The sequence below is a fragment of the Oncorhynchus mykiss genome, chromosome 12, assembly GCF_057628025.1.
Source record: "Oncorhynchus mykiss isolate SJ-2025 chromosome 12, ASM5762802v1, whole genome shotgun sequence".
NCBI classification, from domain to species: Eukaryota; Metazoa; Chordata; class Actinopteri; order Salmoniformes; family Salmonidae; genus Oncorhynchus; species Oncorhynchus mykiss.
The window spans coordinates 16462749-16478726 of NC_143033.1; the positions used below are offsets into that span (position 1 = coordinate 16462749).

Genomic DNA, 15978 nt, shown 5'->3' on the forward strand with positions numbered 1-15978 from the left:
GTGCTGGCGTAACTCAAGCCCCGAACCATGTGACGTTAGGAGAGGGTGTGTTTAGATGGGAAAGGATCATGAAGGCATGTCGCTCAATATGTTACATTGTAATGAAACAACTGCCCGGTGGCACATAAAAAGGGTGGGCAGTTCACTACTTACATAAACACTTAACATATCTTGGATTGAAGAATATAGAGGCTAATTTCACAAATTTTAAATGTGTTATTACATGTTATTGACTACAGTATACCAAAAATCAGGACCACGGAGGGCCGAATGTCTGCAGATTTTCGCTCCTCCCCTGCACTTCATTGATAAATTAAGGCCACTAATTAGTAAGGAACTCCACTAACCTGATTGTCTCGGTCTTAATTTAACGGAACAGTGGTGGAGAAAGTACACAATAGTTATACTTGAGTAAAAGTAAATATACCTTAATAGAAAATTACTCAAAACTTAAAGTAACACAGTAAAACACTACTCGAGTCAAAATAAGTAGTTGGTTTTCAATATACTTAATTATCAAAAGTAAAAGGAAATGCAATACATAATTTCAAATTCCTTATATGAAACCAGACAGCATGATTTAAAATACTTTACAGTTAGCTAGGGGCACACTCCAACACTTAGACATAATTTACAAACAAAGCATTTTTCTTTAGTGAGTCCTCAGATCAGAGGTACTAAGGATCACGTGTCCTCTTGATAAATGACTGAATCTGACATTTTCCTGTCCTGCTAAGCATTCGAAATGTAGCAAGTACTTATTTTCTTTTGGAATGTAGTAGAGTAAATGTTGTCAAAAATATAAACGCGGCATGTAAAGTGTTGGTCCCATGTTTCATGAGCTGAAATAAAAGGTCTCTGAATTTTTCCATAAGCATAAAAAGCTTATTTCTCTCCAATTCTGTGCACAAATTTGTTTACATCCCTGTTAGTAAGAATTTCTCCTTTACCAAGATATTCCATCCACCTGACAGGTGTGGCAGATCAAGAAACTGATTAAATAGCATGATCATTACACAGGTGCACCTTGTGCTAGGGACAATAAAAGGACACTAAAATCTGCAGTTTTGTCACACAACACGAAGTCACAGCGGTCTCAAGTTGAGGGAGCGTGCAATTGGCAGGCTAACTGCAGGAATGTCCACCAGAGCTGTTTTTATGTATTTAACAAGGCAAGTCAGTTAAGAACAAATTCTTATTTACAATGACGGCCTACTCCGGCCAAACCCTAATGACGCTGGGACAATCGCCCTATGGGACTCCGAATCACAGCCGGTTGTGATACAGCCTGGAATCAAACCAGGGTCCGTAGTGACAGCTATAGCACGGAGATGCAGTGCCTTAGACCGCTGCGCCACTCTGGAGCCCCGTTGCCAGAGAATTTAATGTTAATTTCTCTACCAGAAGCCATCTCCAACATTGTTTGAGAATTTGGCAGTAACTCCAACCAGCCACACAACGGCAGACTACGTGTAACCATGCCAGCCAAGAACCTACACATCTGGCTTCCACAGCTGCGGGATCGTCCAAACTCATTCTGATTGGCTAGGCCTGGCTCCCAAGTGGGTGGACCCATGCGCTCCCAGGCCCACCCATGGCTGCGCCCCTGCCATCATGTGAAATCCATAGACTAGGGCCTAATGAATGTATTTCAATTGACTGATTTCCTTATATGAACTCAGTAAAATCTTTGAAATGGTTGCATTTTTGTTCAGTAAAGCAGATACCCCCAAAAAAACTACTTAAGCATTTTTACACCACTGGAAAGGAAAAACCAGCAGACACTAGGTCCTCCATGGAATAAGTTTGAGTCCTGATCTACACTGAAGTGGATTTAACAGGTGACATCAATAAGGGATCATAGCATTCACCTGGATTCATGTGACCAGTCGGTCATTGAAAGAGCAGGAGTGCTTAATGTTTGGTATACTCAGTGTATGTTAATACAGAACACAGATGTCACAATGTGGCATATGAATCATAGCCTTACTTGTCAACTAGGTATTACTTAATACTCATGCTGCATTACTTGTAGAAAATGTCTACCATAACAGCTACACCTAACTTCTCCTTGATACTGAAAGCACAGTTTACTGAAAATATCAAGTTGATTTTATTACAACCATTTTATTTATCGCATCTAGGAAACATGGAAAAATAACAAAACCTCCCCCCACATGTTTAGTAAAAGGTGGCACAGACTTTATTACTCACGACTTGCAGCAGATACTATACCCCACAGACAGGTAGATTAACAGGGGTGACATGCCACTCATATGGAAAGAAAGGCTGCATTCCCATCCCAAACTGACTGGTGTCTACAAAGATCCCATCTAAAATGTTAAAAACGCTTAAACCGACATAAAAAAAAAAACAGGCTTTAGCCAGTCTAAATGGATCCAAATGTCAATGATTATGTATTAAAGGAATTATATCAAGTCCCTCCCCGTTAACCAGCTGAAATCATGTAGAAAACTTAAAATTAACAATACTTTATTTTAGCCCTATCAGTCTCCCAACAAAATGAAACAATCCTAGCACTCTTATTCATCCTATGACACAATTACTGTACATTTTTATACAGCCCCTTATCTTTCAGCAGGGGGAAAAAAATTAAGCAAAAATAAACTAAATGTATTTTTTTTTTTAAATCATAAAATGTTTCTTACAAAACAAGATTACATTCTGCATGCTGTACTGACTGGGAGAGGTAGGGGAGGCCAAGAGTGAACACAGACAGGTTAGTTTACTCCAAGTACAGAACAGCAAAATAATCGATAAAGAAAAACCCCAAAAAACAAGCAATGCAAAAAAAAAAAAAAAAAACTGGGATACACTCATCCGACAGCTTTGAGAGAATTTCCAAACTTCTTATTAAAAAGGTGTTAGATGACAGGGTGGGGGGCACACAACTACCCAAAGCAGAGGAATGTTGGCTCTGAATAGAGGGAGCGAACGGGCATGGCAGATTGGCTCCTCTTCCCTCTTTAGAAGAACCGACCAGAGTACTGCTTCACACTGCAACAAAACACAGTGGACAAGTGAATAAAGGGACCCCAGAAGTCATTTCTAGAACTACTTTAAGTTCAATTTCATTTGTTAGTCATGAACGACTCATTTCCTTCCTTGATTACCACGGATAGGGGACAGGGATGAATAGGTTTCCACCATACTGCTTTCAGCGGAGACGAGGAAAGGGTGCTAGCACGTGCCTGTTCTGCAGTAGATACTGGGCGTTCTGGATCTGGTCCTGTGTTCCATTGATGGTGATGATGCGGTCCTCGGAGCCCTCTAGTGGCTCGTCGATCTTGATGGACGCTCCCGACTCATGACGGATCTGCTTGATCCGCTGTCCGCCCTTCCCAATGATGGAGCCGGCCAGCTACGAGAAGTGGGAAGCCAGGGTTACTTCTCCCCAACAATGTGATCGGCACAATGACAACCAGGTAAAGGGGGCACAGTTGGGGGGGGGGGGGGGTATCAATCACATATGAATAAAGGCTGATGTGGGAACTTTTTGATCAATTGGGAATAATCTCATCTCGGTCCTTCTCATGAATATATTATAGGGATGTCTGTGTTGATCTGTGGTAAGGGTTGTTATTACACTTGGGACTTTGCGGATTAAACCTTTACTCACATCCTTGGGGATGGTAACTTGTGTCGTGATGACGGGACCCCCGATGTCACTGTATGACCCTCGGCCACCTGGAGAGACACTCAGAATTTATCCTCGTGTGGAAAGTCTCAAAACGACACGAAAACAAATACAAAAGCAACAAAATGAGACATTGATACAAATGTGATTCATTTGCACTCACCAGACTGAAAGGGCTCCCAGGAGGAAGTGTTGTCTTTGAAAATATGAAGGGAGGAAAAGGAAGGATAACAATACATCACACCGTGGCTGACAGACCACATAGACAGACCAACAAAGGACAGAGGGGAGAGCTGGTGGTGCTTACTAGACAGAAAGAACTATAATCTGACCAAAGACACATTCAAACAAGAGTGTAGACAACCATGACCAGAAGAAACTTAAAGACTCACCACCGTATCCACCACTCTGTATTCAGCAGAACATAGGGAGAGAAAGACAAATTGAGAGACTTATTACAAGACTGAAACATTCATTAAGTAAAATTCTGGTTTAAATGTGTTTGATATTGAGCTCTATAATTTGTGCATATGAATTATTTTCCACTATGCATGTTATTAGTACGGCCCGACCAACCCCGTCAGCGAATAGGAATGGTTTCACCTGAAGTTCATTTGTTAGTTTGGCGGCTCCAGATTACGTATTCAGCTGCTCCTTGGTAACCAAGGAGACAACTGTTGCCAGGCTACAAGAGGCCTAACCAGTGTGTTCGCTTGGTGAAGAGCAGCGCCAGTGTCCAAACCACCATGATTTGACTAGGGCAGGATAATAATTCCAATCCATTTACACACGTACAGTGCATTTGGAAATGATTCAGACCCCCTTTTCAACATTTTGTTATGTTACAGCCTTACTATAACATTTATTAAATTACTTTTCTTCCTCAATCTACACACTACCCCACAACGACAAAGAAAAACAGGTTTAGAAATTGTTGCAAATGTATAAAAAAATATTTTAAAAACAGAAATACCTTATTTACATAAGTATTCAGATCCTTTGCTATGAGACTCAATTGAGCTCAGGTGCACCCTGTCTCAATCATCCTTGAGATGTTTCTACAACTTGGAGTCCACCTGTAGTAAATTCAATTGATTGGACATGATTTGGAAAAACACACCTGTGCATATAAGGTGCATCTGCATGTCAGAGCAAAAACCAAGCAATGAGGTCGAAGGATTGTGCCGAGGCACAGACTCTTCCTAGAGCTGGCCTCCAGCCAAACTGAGCATTCGGGGGAGAAGAGCCTTGGTCAGGGAGGTGAACAAGAACCCGATGGTCACAGAGCTCCTCTGTGGAGATGGGATAACATTCCAATGAGGACAACCATCTCTGCAGCACTCCACCAATCAGGCCTTTATGGTAGTGGCCAGACAGAAGCCACTCCTCAGTAAAAGGCACATGACAGCCTGCATACAGTTTGCCAAAAGGCACCTAAAATACTCTGACCATGAGAAACAAGATTCTCTGGTTTGATGAAAACAAGATTAAACTCTTTAGCCTGAATGCCAAGCGTCACTTCTGGAGGAAATCAGGCACCGCTCATTACCTGGCCAAAACCATCCCTACGGTGAAGCATGGATAGCAGCATCATGCTCTGGGGATGTTTTTCAGCAGCAGGGAATGGTAGACTTGCCAGGATTGAGGAAAAGATGAACGAAGCAAAGTACAGAGATCCTTGATTAAAACCTGCTCCTGTGAGCTCAGGACCTCAGACTGGGGCGAAGGTTCACCTTCCAACAGGACAACGACCCTAGGCACACAGCCAAGACAATGCAGGAGTGGCTTCGGGACAAGTCTCTGAATGTCCTTGAGTGGCCCTGGCAGAGCCAGGATTTGAACCCGATAGAACATCTCTGGAGCCCCCTGAAAATAGATGTGCAGCGACGCTCACCATCCAACCTGACAGAGCTTGAGAGGATCTGCAGATGAGAATGTGAGAAACTCCCCAAATACAGATGTCACAAGCTTGTAGCATCATACCCAAGAAGACTTGAGGCTGTAATCCCAGCTTCAACAAAGTACTGAGTAAAGCGTTTGAATACTTATGTAAATGTGTTTTTTCCCCCATAAATGCGCAAACATTTATAAAAACCGTTGATTGCATTGTCATTATGAGGTAGTGTGTGTAGATTGATGGGGGGGGGACTAATTAATCAATTTTAGAATAAGGCTGTAACATAAAATGTGGAAGAAGTCAAAGGGGCTGAAAAGGTTCCGAATGCACTGTAACTAAAGCCATTAAAATGCGTGTTCGACTTGCCTACTATTAAAACACCAGGCAACAGACTGAAGCTCTGTCACTCATCCATGCTAAACCCTCATCTAAAACACTTAAAATGCCCAGGTCACTCACCATGCTGTCGTAGCGGTCTCCTGGTCTTCCTCTCCTGTCGCTGCTTAGATAAGAGGGGAGGGAGGGTGTCGGGGTTAACATGACAAGAGAGGGATCAGTTCACCACCTCTGATGGACTGAAAGCAGCCCCCAAACCAATGGGCTGACAAGTCTGTACTACAAAAGAGTGATACCAGTCCTCCTGAAAGTGTGAAGAGCTAAGTTGTTTTTTAAATCTGTTGATAAGAAGACACTGACATTGTGTTCTTATAGTCATCTACTCATGGGATGAGCGGTCATGTTTACAAATTAACTACCGTGTCATGGGTAGAACCGTATTGACGGTCATTAAATCAGCAGAAAAGGATTAAACACAACATTTGACAGAGATTTGACAGAGATAGCCATTCTCCAATTGACTAACTCGATTTGGAGAGGTGAAGGAGTTCCACCCTAACCAATCTGCAGGTGCTGCCTTTGTTTTACACAAATTACTTACTTTGGTCTGTCGTCCATGTTGCCGTGATAGCTCTGATGAGAGAACCGGTCGCCTCTGCAACCACACGACAGGGTCAACATGACTCAGTGGAAATGTGTCAGAAAAGATTCCTTTAAAGGATTAGTCCAACAAAATAGGTTCATGTTCATTCTAGTTCTATGTACTCAGGCACAGCGAAGGCACATGGTTATAAACGTCACTGAGTGACTGATGAGGTGATAAGAGGTAGCCATAAACAACAAGTTCCTTACCCTCCTCTTGGGGGTGGTGGTAGGGGGAGGGGCAGGTTTCGAGCCCGGCTCCCTCCACGCCCTCTGGTAGGCAGGGGAGGGGGCGGTCCCCGGCGAGGGCTCAAATCATCATAGTCCCGCCTGGAGGAGGGCATGGGTCGGCCGCCGCGGCCTGGGGGCATGCGCTCAAAGCCACCCCGGCCCCGTACGGGGAACCCCCCCATAGGCCGCCGGCCCCGCTCCTCGAACATCATGGTGAAGCCGCCGTAGTCGTATGTCTCGTCGTAGAAGTTGGGGTCGTAAGGCTGGGCGCGCCCTTTGATAGGAGCCTGAAGATAGAGAATACTATGAGACCATTGTTGAGATGCTACATATAACTGCCAAAATAAAGGAAATTAGGGCAACAAAGTATATTGAAAGCAGGTGCTTCCACACAGGTGTAGTTCCTGAGTTAATTAAATGAACATACCATCATGCTTAGGGTCATGTATAAAAATGTCCAGTTGCCCATTATTTTGGCTACCATGGCTAGAATAGATCTCAGTGAGTTTGAATGAAGGGTCTCAAAGGAGCATATGGGTTTAAAGGGTGTGTGTGTTGTCAGTCACCAGATTTCAAATCAATTCAACACTTATGGGAGATTCTGGAGCGGCACCTGAGAGAGTTTTCCACCACCAAATGATGTAATTTCTCGTGGTGTTTCCTTTATTTTGCCAGTTACCTATATAAATTAGTTTTGCTCTGGAACGACTACAATGTCAACAACTGTTGTAAATGGAATATATAAAAACAAACAAAAAGCATCTGCTGTTATAAAACAAGTACAATTCTAGTTTGACTGACTCATTGAGTTTCCATGTTTAGACACTGGTGATGGTGGTGAAGTGTTGCGGTCACTGGCTCAGAACTGAACTCACAAGAGCTGACACAATTACCGTATAATCCTTTTACCGACAATAATAGAAGACTTACAGTAGGGGGTTTAAAAATCGAATAAATTGTGGAACGAACAGTTGACTAAACACTGGGCGGCCAGGCATTTGTGCAGTCGCGTCAGTTTCCACGGTAACAAGGACCCTTTACAACACAATGAAACTTTGTTGCTCCTTGCTGAAACAAGCAAGGTGTTGTAGCAAATTAGTCTTTGGTTGCTTGATGAGTTGGCAATTTGAATCAGCTGTGTAGTGCTAGGGCAAACACCAAAACATGCACACAGGGGGGGTCACCAGGTCAGCGTTTGGGAAACCCTGGCCCAGGCAACAGCCCTCTGCAGAAGCACAGCACATGCAGTCAGGAAAAGAGGAGAAAATGTGCGTGCTAAAATGTATCCGCACGCTATTAAAACTACTATAACGGAGACTGCGTCATTTAGCTGACCAATAAGTCATCCAAAATTCCATGACCGTCACAGACCTAACTCTCACCCACCTCAGATACCAACTCCAGGATAACTTTGATGCAATCGACAACACGGTCTGGCTTTCCTCCAACCAGAACCACTCGGTCAGTGGAGTGAGGACAGCACTCCTGGAATAGCTTGATGGTAGTCTGGGTGTTCTGGTGGAGACATGAAGCCCAGCATGAAATAGACCCATAACACAACAGGAAGACGCAGCACAATGCCATATGTTCAAAATGGGTTTGACCAGTCTTCAGCTGTGAGCATTAAATGAGATCGTCAATACATTCCCCATAACCATTTGTGGACAAGTGGGCAACAAAGAAAACCTGTTAGGGCAGATCAAGCACATGCAATCTATGCACTTCAGCTAATTCTTGTAAATGAGTGTGGACTGAGTCAAGTCAGCATTTGAAATCAGTGGGATCCCATCTTACCTCTCTTAACTCCTTTATTTTGGTACCCTTCACCCCAATGATGCCTCCGGCCAGACTCTGATGGATCAGCAAACGCAGCTCGCAGTCAAAATCAATCCCGTTATAATGCTGGTACTAGGAAAAAACAGGTACAGATCAGTCAGGTGAAAGAAAGCCTTTAGCTCTTGACTTTGAGGATTAGGAAAAAGATAAACCTATACGTGTATATCTCTGGTGGCCGCGGGGCACTCACCTCTTCCAGAGTAGGGATAATCTTCAGCAGAATCTCTCCGATAGTCTCAATATCTGCACTCACACTCAGGATCCTGGTAAGGAATAGCATGTGGCCAAAGGCAACAAGGCAAAACAGAGGGAGGACAAAAAGCAAAAAATAAAGAAAAACTTACTTCCAGACTAACCCTCCTATGAAGCACAGAGCTAAAAATAAAATAAAAAAATGTAACGTTTAAAAACAAAAAGAAAACGAAGACTTTCCCAACACTGGACTGAAATGTGAACAACTTGATGGGCGCTCATTTATCTCACATCCAACAAGAGAGCGAGGCTTTAGGATTACAACATGAAGCACAAGGCTGACCACTGTCTGGAGGGGGGGGGCTCTGTCTGGAGGGAGGGGGGGGGGGGGGGGGGGGTCTTTTTAACCATCACCACCAGCACTTGAGGGGGAAGAAAGAAAAAAGTTAATAAAAAAAACCTGCCATCACAATCATGCCACCGGCACACATTCTCAGTGACAGGGAGTCGGAAGGTAGAAGAGAAACAAAATAAAGAAAGCAGGGGGGATGTGAGTGGTAACCACTAGGTGGTGGACAGGATAGAGGGTGGAATGAAAGGTTTGGCAGGCAGTCTGGACTGATGGTGGGACTGAGAGAAAAACAAGAGGGGAGAAACCTAACGGAGGATAGAGAAACCCAACGGAGAGATGTAGCACAAGGGGGAAAAAAAGAGAACAGTGATGAGTTAGTGGGCGGAGCTTGAGCACTCAGATCATGAACAGTGATGTTGAGAACAGTGGGGTGGGGGAGGGGCAGGGAGTAGCAAGGTGGGCCACAAGGACAGAGTGGGAAAGATCATTGGCTTTCCACAAATCACAATTAAAAATACCACAGAAAGGTAACAGCAGCCAACAGCTGGGCTCCTCCCATTTAATATGATCTACTGAAAGTGGGTTCATTGATTTCATTTCTAGTGACAAAAAGGTCCAAATTAAATGGAAATACTTGAATGTGGGGGAAGAAGGGTAGAGGGGGGGGAGAAGACAGAACAATTCAAATGGAACAATACTTCTTGATAAAGGGAGAGGGAGGGGGGGGTTCTATATGTAGAAAATTTTCAAATGAAACAGAAGGCAGGCTATCAAAGACATGTGTTTTTCTCTGTTCTAATCAGGCAGTGAGGCAATAACTGGTGGGACATACCGCTCTGGGCCACTGCTGTCAGGGACAGATACACTGGCATTGTACTGCATTGGCCGTGGAGGTTGGCATTGGGCAAGGGCATTCAATCACAAGATGTCAAGTAAGGTGCCCGTTTAGGGAGGGGCACGTTTGTGGGCGGGCGGCGGGGCGGGGCAGGGCCAACCGGGGTGTCAGGTGGGCGGGCGTTCAGGGGCGAAGGTTGGGCCAACGTCAAGGTGGGCAACGCAGGAGGGGCATGTCGATCCAGTACATGGGCAACGGAGGAAGGTGGCCAAAAATAACAAAGTAAAGGAGAGGGAAGAGGGGGAGAAGGAATACATTTTAATTGAATACACGCTATACTCCACTATATAGCTTCCAAAAAAAACTAAACTAAACTAAAAAAAGATGGTGAGTGCACAAGAAAAAGGGCAGCTGGACTAAGCCAGCTCTAGCAAAGACACTTAGCTAAATGGACTGCATAGATACTACAGAGGCTGTAATATACTATAGGTCCGCTCAGGCTTTGAGACACCTGTTTAAAGGGGTTTTTATGGCATCGCCACAGTCCGGTATTGCTTCAGGGATGTAAGGGGCATTAGAAATCACGTTCAGAGACTAGTAGAGGATAGTTCCCTTTTATTGGAAACACAAGAAAAATGCCCACACCCACACTCTTCCCCAAATCTGATCCAATCAAGCCAAACCATGTCTGTTCACATGAGCCAACCTATAGATGTGTCATTTGGGAAAGAGAATCTGACTACTGTACAAAAACATCGCAAATATCCCTCCAAGTGTTCACAGACATGCAACATTTGACCAATTCCACAGTAACAGAATGATGCAGACTGCAATTTTTTATTTTAAAATGTAAACCAACAAAAAAATACAATTAATGCAACAAAAAAACATAACTCGACCATCAATTTGCAAACGCAAAATTCGGTAACAGAATGATGGCACAAACCTTCCTTCTGTTAAACTTTGCAGCTGCACTGTTCAAGTAAATGTGTTTTTTGTTAAATGTTCAGTGGAAATTGTTGAAAGTAGTCCATGTGCATAGAGTTCTATGGTTTAACTTTCCAAATCATTGGTTTGTGTTTGACATACATTTTAAAGTAAAACATCTAAGTCTCTGCATCATTCTGTTAATGTGGAATTGATCCAATCAAGTCAAACAATATATTCAGATAACAGAATGATTGGCTATAGATGGGAGATGAGATATAGATAGATGTGCGTGTGTATATATAAGAGGGACACTATTTAGTACAGGGGTTACATTTCTTTAATAGGACGCATAAGGGTTGTCATTAGAATGGGGTAATTGGATACCATAATGTCTATGAAAATGTCAGGTTTATAAGGACAAAAATATAGCTTTACAGCAAATCCCCCAGTGGAGGAAAGAATTTGACAATGCCAACTGTACTCACGTCTGTGCGTAAGGCTTTTATATTCTTGCCACCCTTTCCGATAACAGCTCCAGCATTCTGAGGAGAAACAAGTGTTTCCTTAGGAACAGAGTAATGGGTCTGAGAGTCCGCTGAATGATATGAAACTTGGAAGATGGGATGTGATTAGCAAAACTCAGAACACCAGAAAAAACACCTACCTATCCAGGAAGACGGAGATGTAAGAAATACCATTGCGTATTTTACATAGTAAACAAACAAAAATCTAGGGAATTCCTGATTTAAAAGCAATAGGGCTACAATCCCATTTCTGTTGCAAGGCTTACTTTGCTCTGCAGCAGTACCCGCAACTCCACCATCTCATCAGTGTTGCGAGAGCGCTTGAAGGCCTGCTCCTCCTCCATGTCCTCAGCAGGGCGTTTTCCTGGAGGGAGAAACCTGGAAAGTTAGCCTAATGCTATGTTCTTCCCAATACGGGTTCCAGCCAAAAGCCAGGCGACAGCATCCACCCAGCCCTTACCAGTCCACTTCCTGGATTAAAATTAGGTGGAACTGCTCCCGAAACAGCAGTGACCTGGACAAGAGAAACACATGGCCATCTGACATGCACACATGGTGCCAGCATGTAGCTATACCAGAAGTCCAGGGATTTACATTAAAGTCTGAAAAGTACATGCCCATCAGGCAGGTCAGCAGTAATTTTTGGTTGCCCCTCACTTGCCCAAAAATTGTAATTAGCTATTTACACCCAGAAGTGCAATATATTGCAGGCCTTTCACCTACACATAGGGGAGGAACCAGAAAAATCAGTAATTGAATTATTAGTATTTTGGTTGTTATTCGAAAGAAATAACATATCAAAGCAGGCTTAACTTGCCATAAATTGTCTGTATTTTACATGAATAACGGGGAGGAACCAGAACGATCAGTTTTAGGCTACTGGAATTCTTTAAAAAGGTTTGATTGTTTGGTTCACTTGCCCAAGGAAAATCAAAGCATCCCTTAATGTCAATCCCTGTAGTCCCTTCTGACTGATAACCGCTATTAGAGAAAAGCAGTGTTATATTTCTAGTCTAATCAAGGCAAATGCATGACTTACACACAGCTTTGATGCGGCACTGCCAAAATAGCCTACAATAGCTTTACCGTTAGTGTCAGTGTTGCTGAAAGTGGTCTCTTCTTCCTGCTGCTCGATTTCTGTCTCCATTGTCTTGCACCAGCGGTGAAATGAGAACAGGCTCCTCACTGTGGATCTGCTGTGTGAAGGCAACAATGTAAAATTAGGCTATGCCTTTTGAGGACACTGAGGCTGCGTCAGACAAGACCGAGGGAAACTCACCTCACGATAAAAGCCTCACCAATCCAATCTTGTCACTAATGAAACCTGTTGCTGCCTTGCCCCTATTTACAATTTTAATTCGTATTAATTCTTGGCCACAGGATACACAAAAGTGTTCTCTACTATAATACAATGGAATGTATCCCAAATCACTGCCCTTGATATGAGTGGTTACCACTTAATCATCACATAATCATGATAACTGGGCTAAAATGAAAATAGTCTCTCCCCCCCCCCAACAACAAATTGTAAGAGGTAGTTTGAGTCATTGTGAACCGCTAGCTAGGTAGTTATGTGGGTGTAGTATTCTCTGCCTCAAATATTATGAAACCTATTTCTGGATGCCTGCAAGCCAATGGGTTACATTAACAAAGAACTGGATGATGACATTATCTAGATACTTAGCTAACGTTCGTTGACTACTGACGCAATGTTACTACTAGCAGCTGTTAACTAGGGAACTAGACAACATGCTAATGTTATACATGGAAACACTAAGTAATCTAGCCTAATTAACGTTTGCTACATAGAGTAGCTATATTTCCGGTGTTGCTACATTGAAGGCTTAATTAGTTAACGTTACTTGCTTCTGCACAAACACATATAGATTAACCTTAGCTAACGGCTAGATTACTTTTTTTTTTAGTCAGCTAAATTGGTTTAACGTTAGTTGTCTGACTAACGTTAACCAGCAGTCTTAACCTGTATAAACTAACGCGAAACGATAGCCAGGTAACGTTAGTTGTTATCACATTAGCTAACAACCTGGCTGCGTTAGTTAGCCACCAGCAGCTAACGTTAACTAGATGACTAACTACTCATCTGTACAAGTAGCTAACATACATACGCTGTAGATTACAGTGTAACGTTAGTGTATGTAAACGGCCTAGTGTCGTTTAACAATTGGCTGAATAAGTTAACTTGCAGCACAGAGTCCAAATAATTGTAATACTTAACTAATGTTAACTGACGTTCTCAAAAGGGCAAAACAAATATGGTATCTAGCTAGCTAAATTAGCTAGGCTAGATTGCTAACGTTAGCTACATAGCTAGCTACCATTAGTTAGCGTAGCTAATATTAGCGATAGAGTTCACGAGGCTTATCCCCAACTGAGCCTAAAAGTAATTTAATTCTCATTGACCGATTACAATGCAAATGAACTAACAAACTACCTCTTTATAATTTAACTTTAACCACAAACCTAAAAAATGTAAACAAAATATTTAACAAACCGCGTTCTCCACAGCAATTTCTTGTCCTGAAATTGTCAGCAACTAAAACCTTCCGAATACAGTGAAACAGCAAAATAGGGAGTCAGTCTACTTTCTTCTTTCACTGATTGGAGAGAGCAGGTTCAAGATTGGGTATGTCAGTTGTCTCTCAAAGTCAACACGTCTTCAAAGGAATGTAAGAGGTCGACAAATTAGCTGACACCAGGCACGAACCTTTGATTTACCAATCATGCAGAGCTATGTGGGAGTCGTTATAGCAACTGGGCGGGACTTACAAGTCCCGAGCCCCAGAGACGGTGCCTATCAATTCCTACCACTCAGTGGCGACCCTTCATTCAGGACGAGTGAGGCTCCACATTTTTAGCAACAAAAAAAAACAACCAAACAATTATTTTTTTTTAAATGTAATTAGGGGGGCTTGCCTGTTTTACATGTTATTTTGGCATTAATAGTGTCACAAATCAGTTTGCAAACAATGTAAAAAAAAAAAAAAGAATAATATATAATTCAGTTAATAAAGCTGCATACACACATGGTCTCTTTTTTGTTTTCTTGCGTAAAGCAGCTCCACAATTCAGGTGTTTCAGCCTAGCTCAGTGCTTTCTGTGGTGGTGGGGAGAACCAGCAGAAAATAGGAGCATTGCGCCGTGATTGGCTCAGTGTTCCGTCACTCATGGGGACAGTACGTCACCGCCAAGTTTAAGTCCTTAGTAAGGGTAGACATCCAAAATGTCTGCCCTTTGGATCCTGCCATAGAATTATATTACAAGTGCCTTTCCAAAAGGTTCAAGGTCACTGGCCACAGATAAAATGACGTCAAATCACGTTATTTGTACAGTAGATTGGTCTGATCATGTCAACATCTTACTTTCAAAGCAAGCTGGCAGTCATCATCATGAATCTAGTCAACAATCTACTGGCAAATCCTTTTTAATCCTTATCATATGAAGAGAAATAATGAAGAGAAATTATAGATAAAACGTATCGGTGCTCATCGGCCATTGGACAAAGATTACGCAACAAGGTGGAAATCGCAAACTCAACAATGAGTAGATTGGAAGAAATCAGTGACAAACTGCACTTCAATGGAGTGGCTGTGTTTTTTTCTTCTGAGTTCCCAACATAAATCCAGAGAATTCCAGACTTTGATGACAAAATTTGCCCACAAAGTACGACCGCGGCCCCTGCACATGGCGAGTCCAAAAATGTATTGTATGCTGCTGTATAAATGATGTAATATGCAAGGGAGATACAGTGGGGCAAATAAGTATTTAGTCAGCCACCAATTTTGCAAGTTCTCCCACTTAAAAAGATGAGAGAGGCCTCTAATTTTCATCATAGGTACACTTCAACTATGAAAGACAAAATTAGGGAAAAAAATCCAGAAAATCACATTGTAGGATTTTTTTATGAATTTATTTGCAAATTATGGTGGAAAATAAGTATTTGGTCACCTACAAACAAGCAAGATTTCTGGCTCTCACAGACCTGTAACTTCTTCTTTAAGAGGCTCCTCTGTCCTCCACTGGCTGTATTAATGGCACCTGTTTGAACTTGTTATCAGTATAAAAGACACCTATCCACAACCTCAAACAGTCACACTCCAAACTCCACTATGGCCAAGACCAAAGAGCTGTCAAAGGACACCAGAAACAAAATTGTAGATCTGCACCAGGCTGGGAAGACTGAATCTGCAATAGGGAAGCAGCTTGGTTTGAAGAAATCAACTGTGGGAGCAATTATTAGGAAATGGAAGACATACAAGACCACTGATAATCTCCCTCGATCTGGGGCTCCACACAAAATCTCACCCCGTTGGGTCAAAATGATCACAAGAACGGTGAGCAAAAATCCCAGAACCACACGGGGGGACCTAGTGAATGACCTGCAGAGAGCTGGGACCAAAGTAACAAAGCCTACCATCAGTAACACACTACGCCGCCAGGGACTCAAATCCTGCAGTGCCAGACGTGTCCCCCTGCTTAAGCCAGTACATGTCCAGGCCCGTCTGAAGTTTGCTAGAGAGCATTTGG

The 15978-nt window shown here is 42.8% G+C and overlaps 1 protein-coding gene across 50 annotated transcripts; it reads right to left on the minus strand.

Annotated features, from left to right (window-relative positions):
* Positions 1-2111: 2111 nt before the first annotated feature.
* On the minus strand, positions 2112-14186 carry LOC110536798 (heterogeneous nuclear ribonucleoprotein K). Of its 50 annotated transcripts, none has more exons than XM_090191820.1 (17): positions 13946-14013; positions 12520-12626; positions 11894-11947; positions 11700-11797; positions 11395-11451; positions 9977-10020; positions 8791-8863; positions 8559-8672; positions 8151-8279; positions 6744-7051; positions 6493-6546; positions 6015-6057; positions 4051-4066; positions 3822-3854; positions 3641-3708; positions 3135-3382; positions 2112-3018 (listed from the first exon to the last, which is right to left on the minus strand). In XM_090191820.1, the coding sequence occupies exons 4-16, from the start codon at positions 11775-11777 to the stop codon at positions 3179-3181; spliced, it is 1221 nt and encodes a 406-aa protein (XP_090047946.1). In that variant the 5' UTR covers positions 11778-11797; positions 11894-11947; positions 12520-12626; positions 13946-14013; the 3' UTR covers positions 2112-3018; positions 3135-3178. The 50 variants fall into 50 exon arrangements, with proteins under 50 accessions (XP_090047946.1, XP_090047947.1, XP_090047956.1 ...); XM_090191821.1 differs by having other exon boundaries at positions 3213-3382; positions 12520-12629; XM_090191830.1 differs by having other exon boundaries at positions 3213-3382; positions 6015-6054; positions 8559-8666; positions 12520-12629; positions 13946-14012.
* Between the last annotated feature and the right edge of the window lie 1792 nt (positions 14187-15978).

Bases quoted from the DNA above. Each gene is read 5' to 3' on its own strand.
- LOC110536798 (XM_036937013.2), bottom strand. From the start codon at position 12,580: ATGGAGACAGAAATCGAGCAGCAGGAAGAAGAGACCACTTTCAGCAAC. The intron at 10,021-11,394 runs GTGAGTACAGTT...CGGCCAATGCAG, and splicing joins TAAAAGCCTTACGCACAGAC to TACAATGCCAGTGTATCTGT. The intron at 6,058-6,492 runs GTAAGTAATTTG...CTCTTATCTAAG, and splicing joins AACATGGACGACAGACCAAA to CAGCGACAGGAGAGGAAGAC.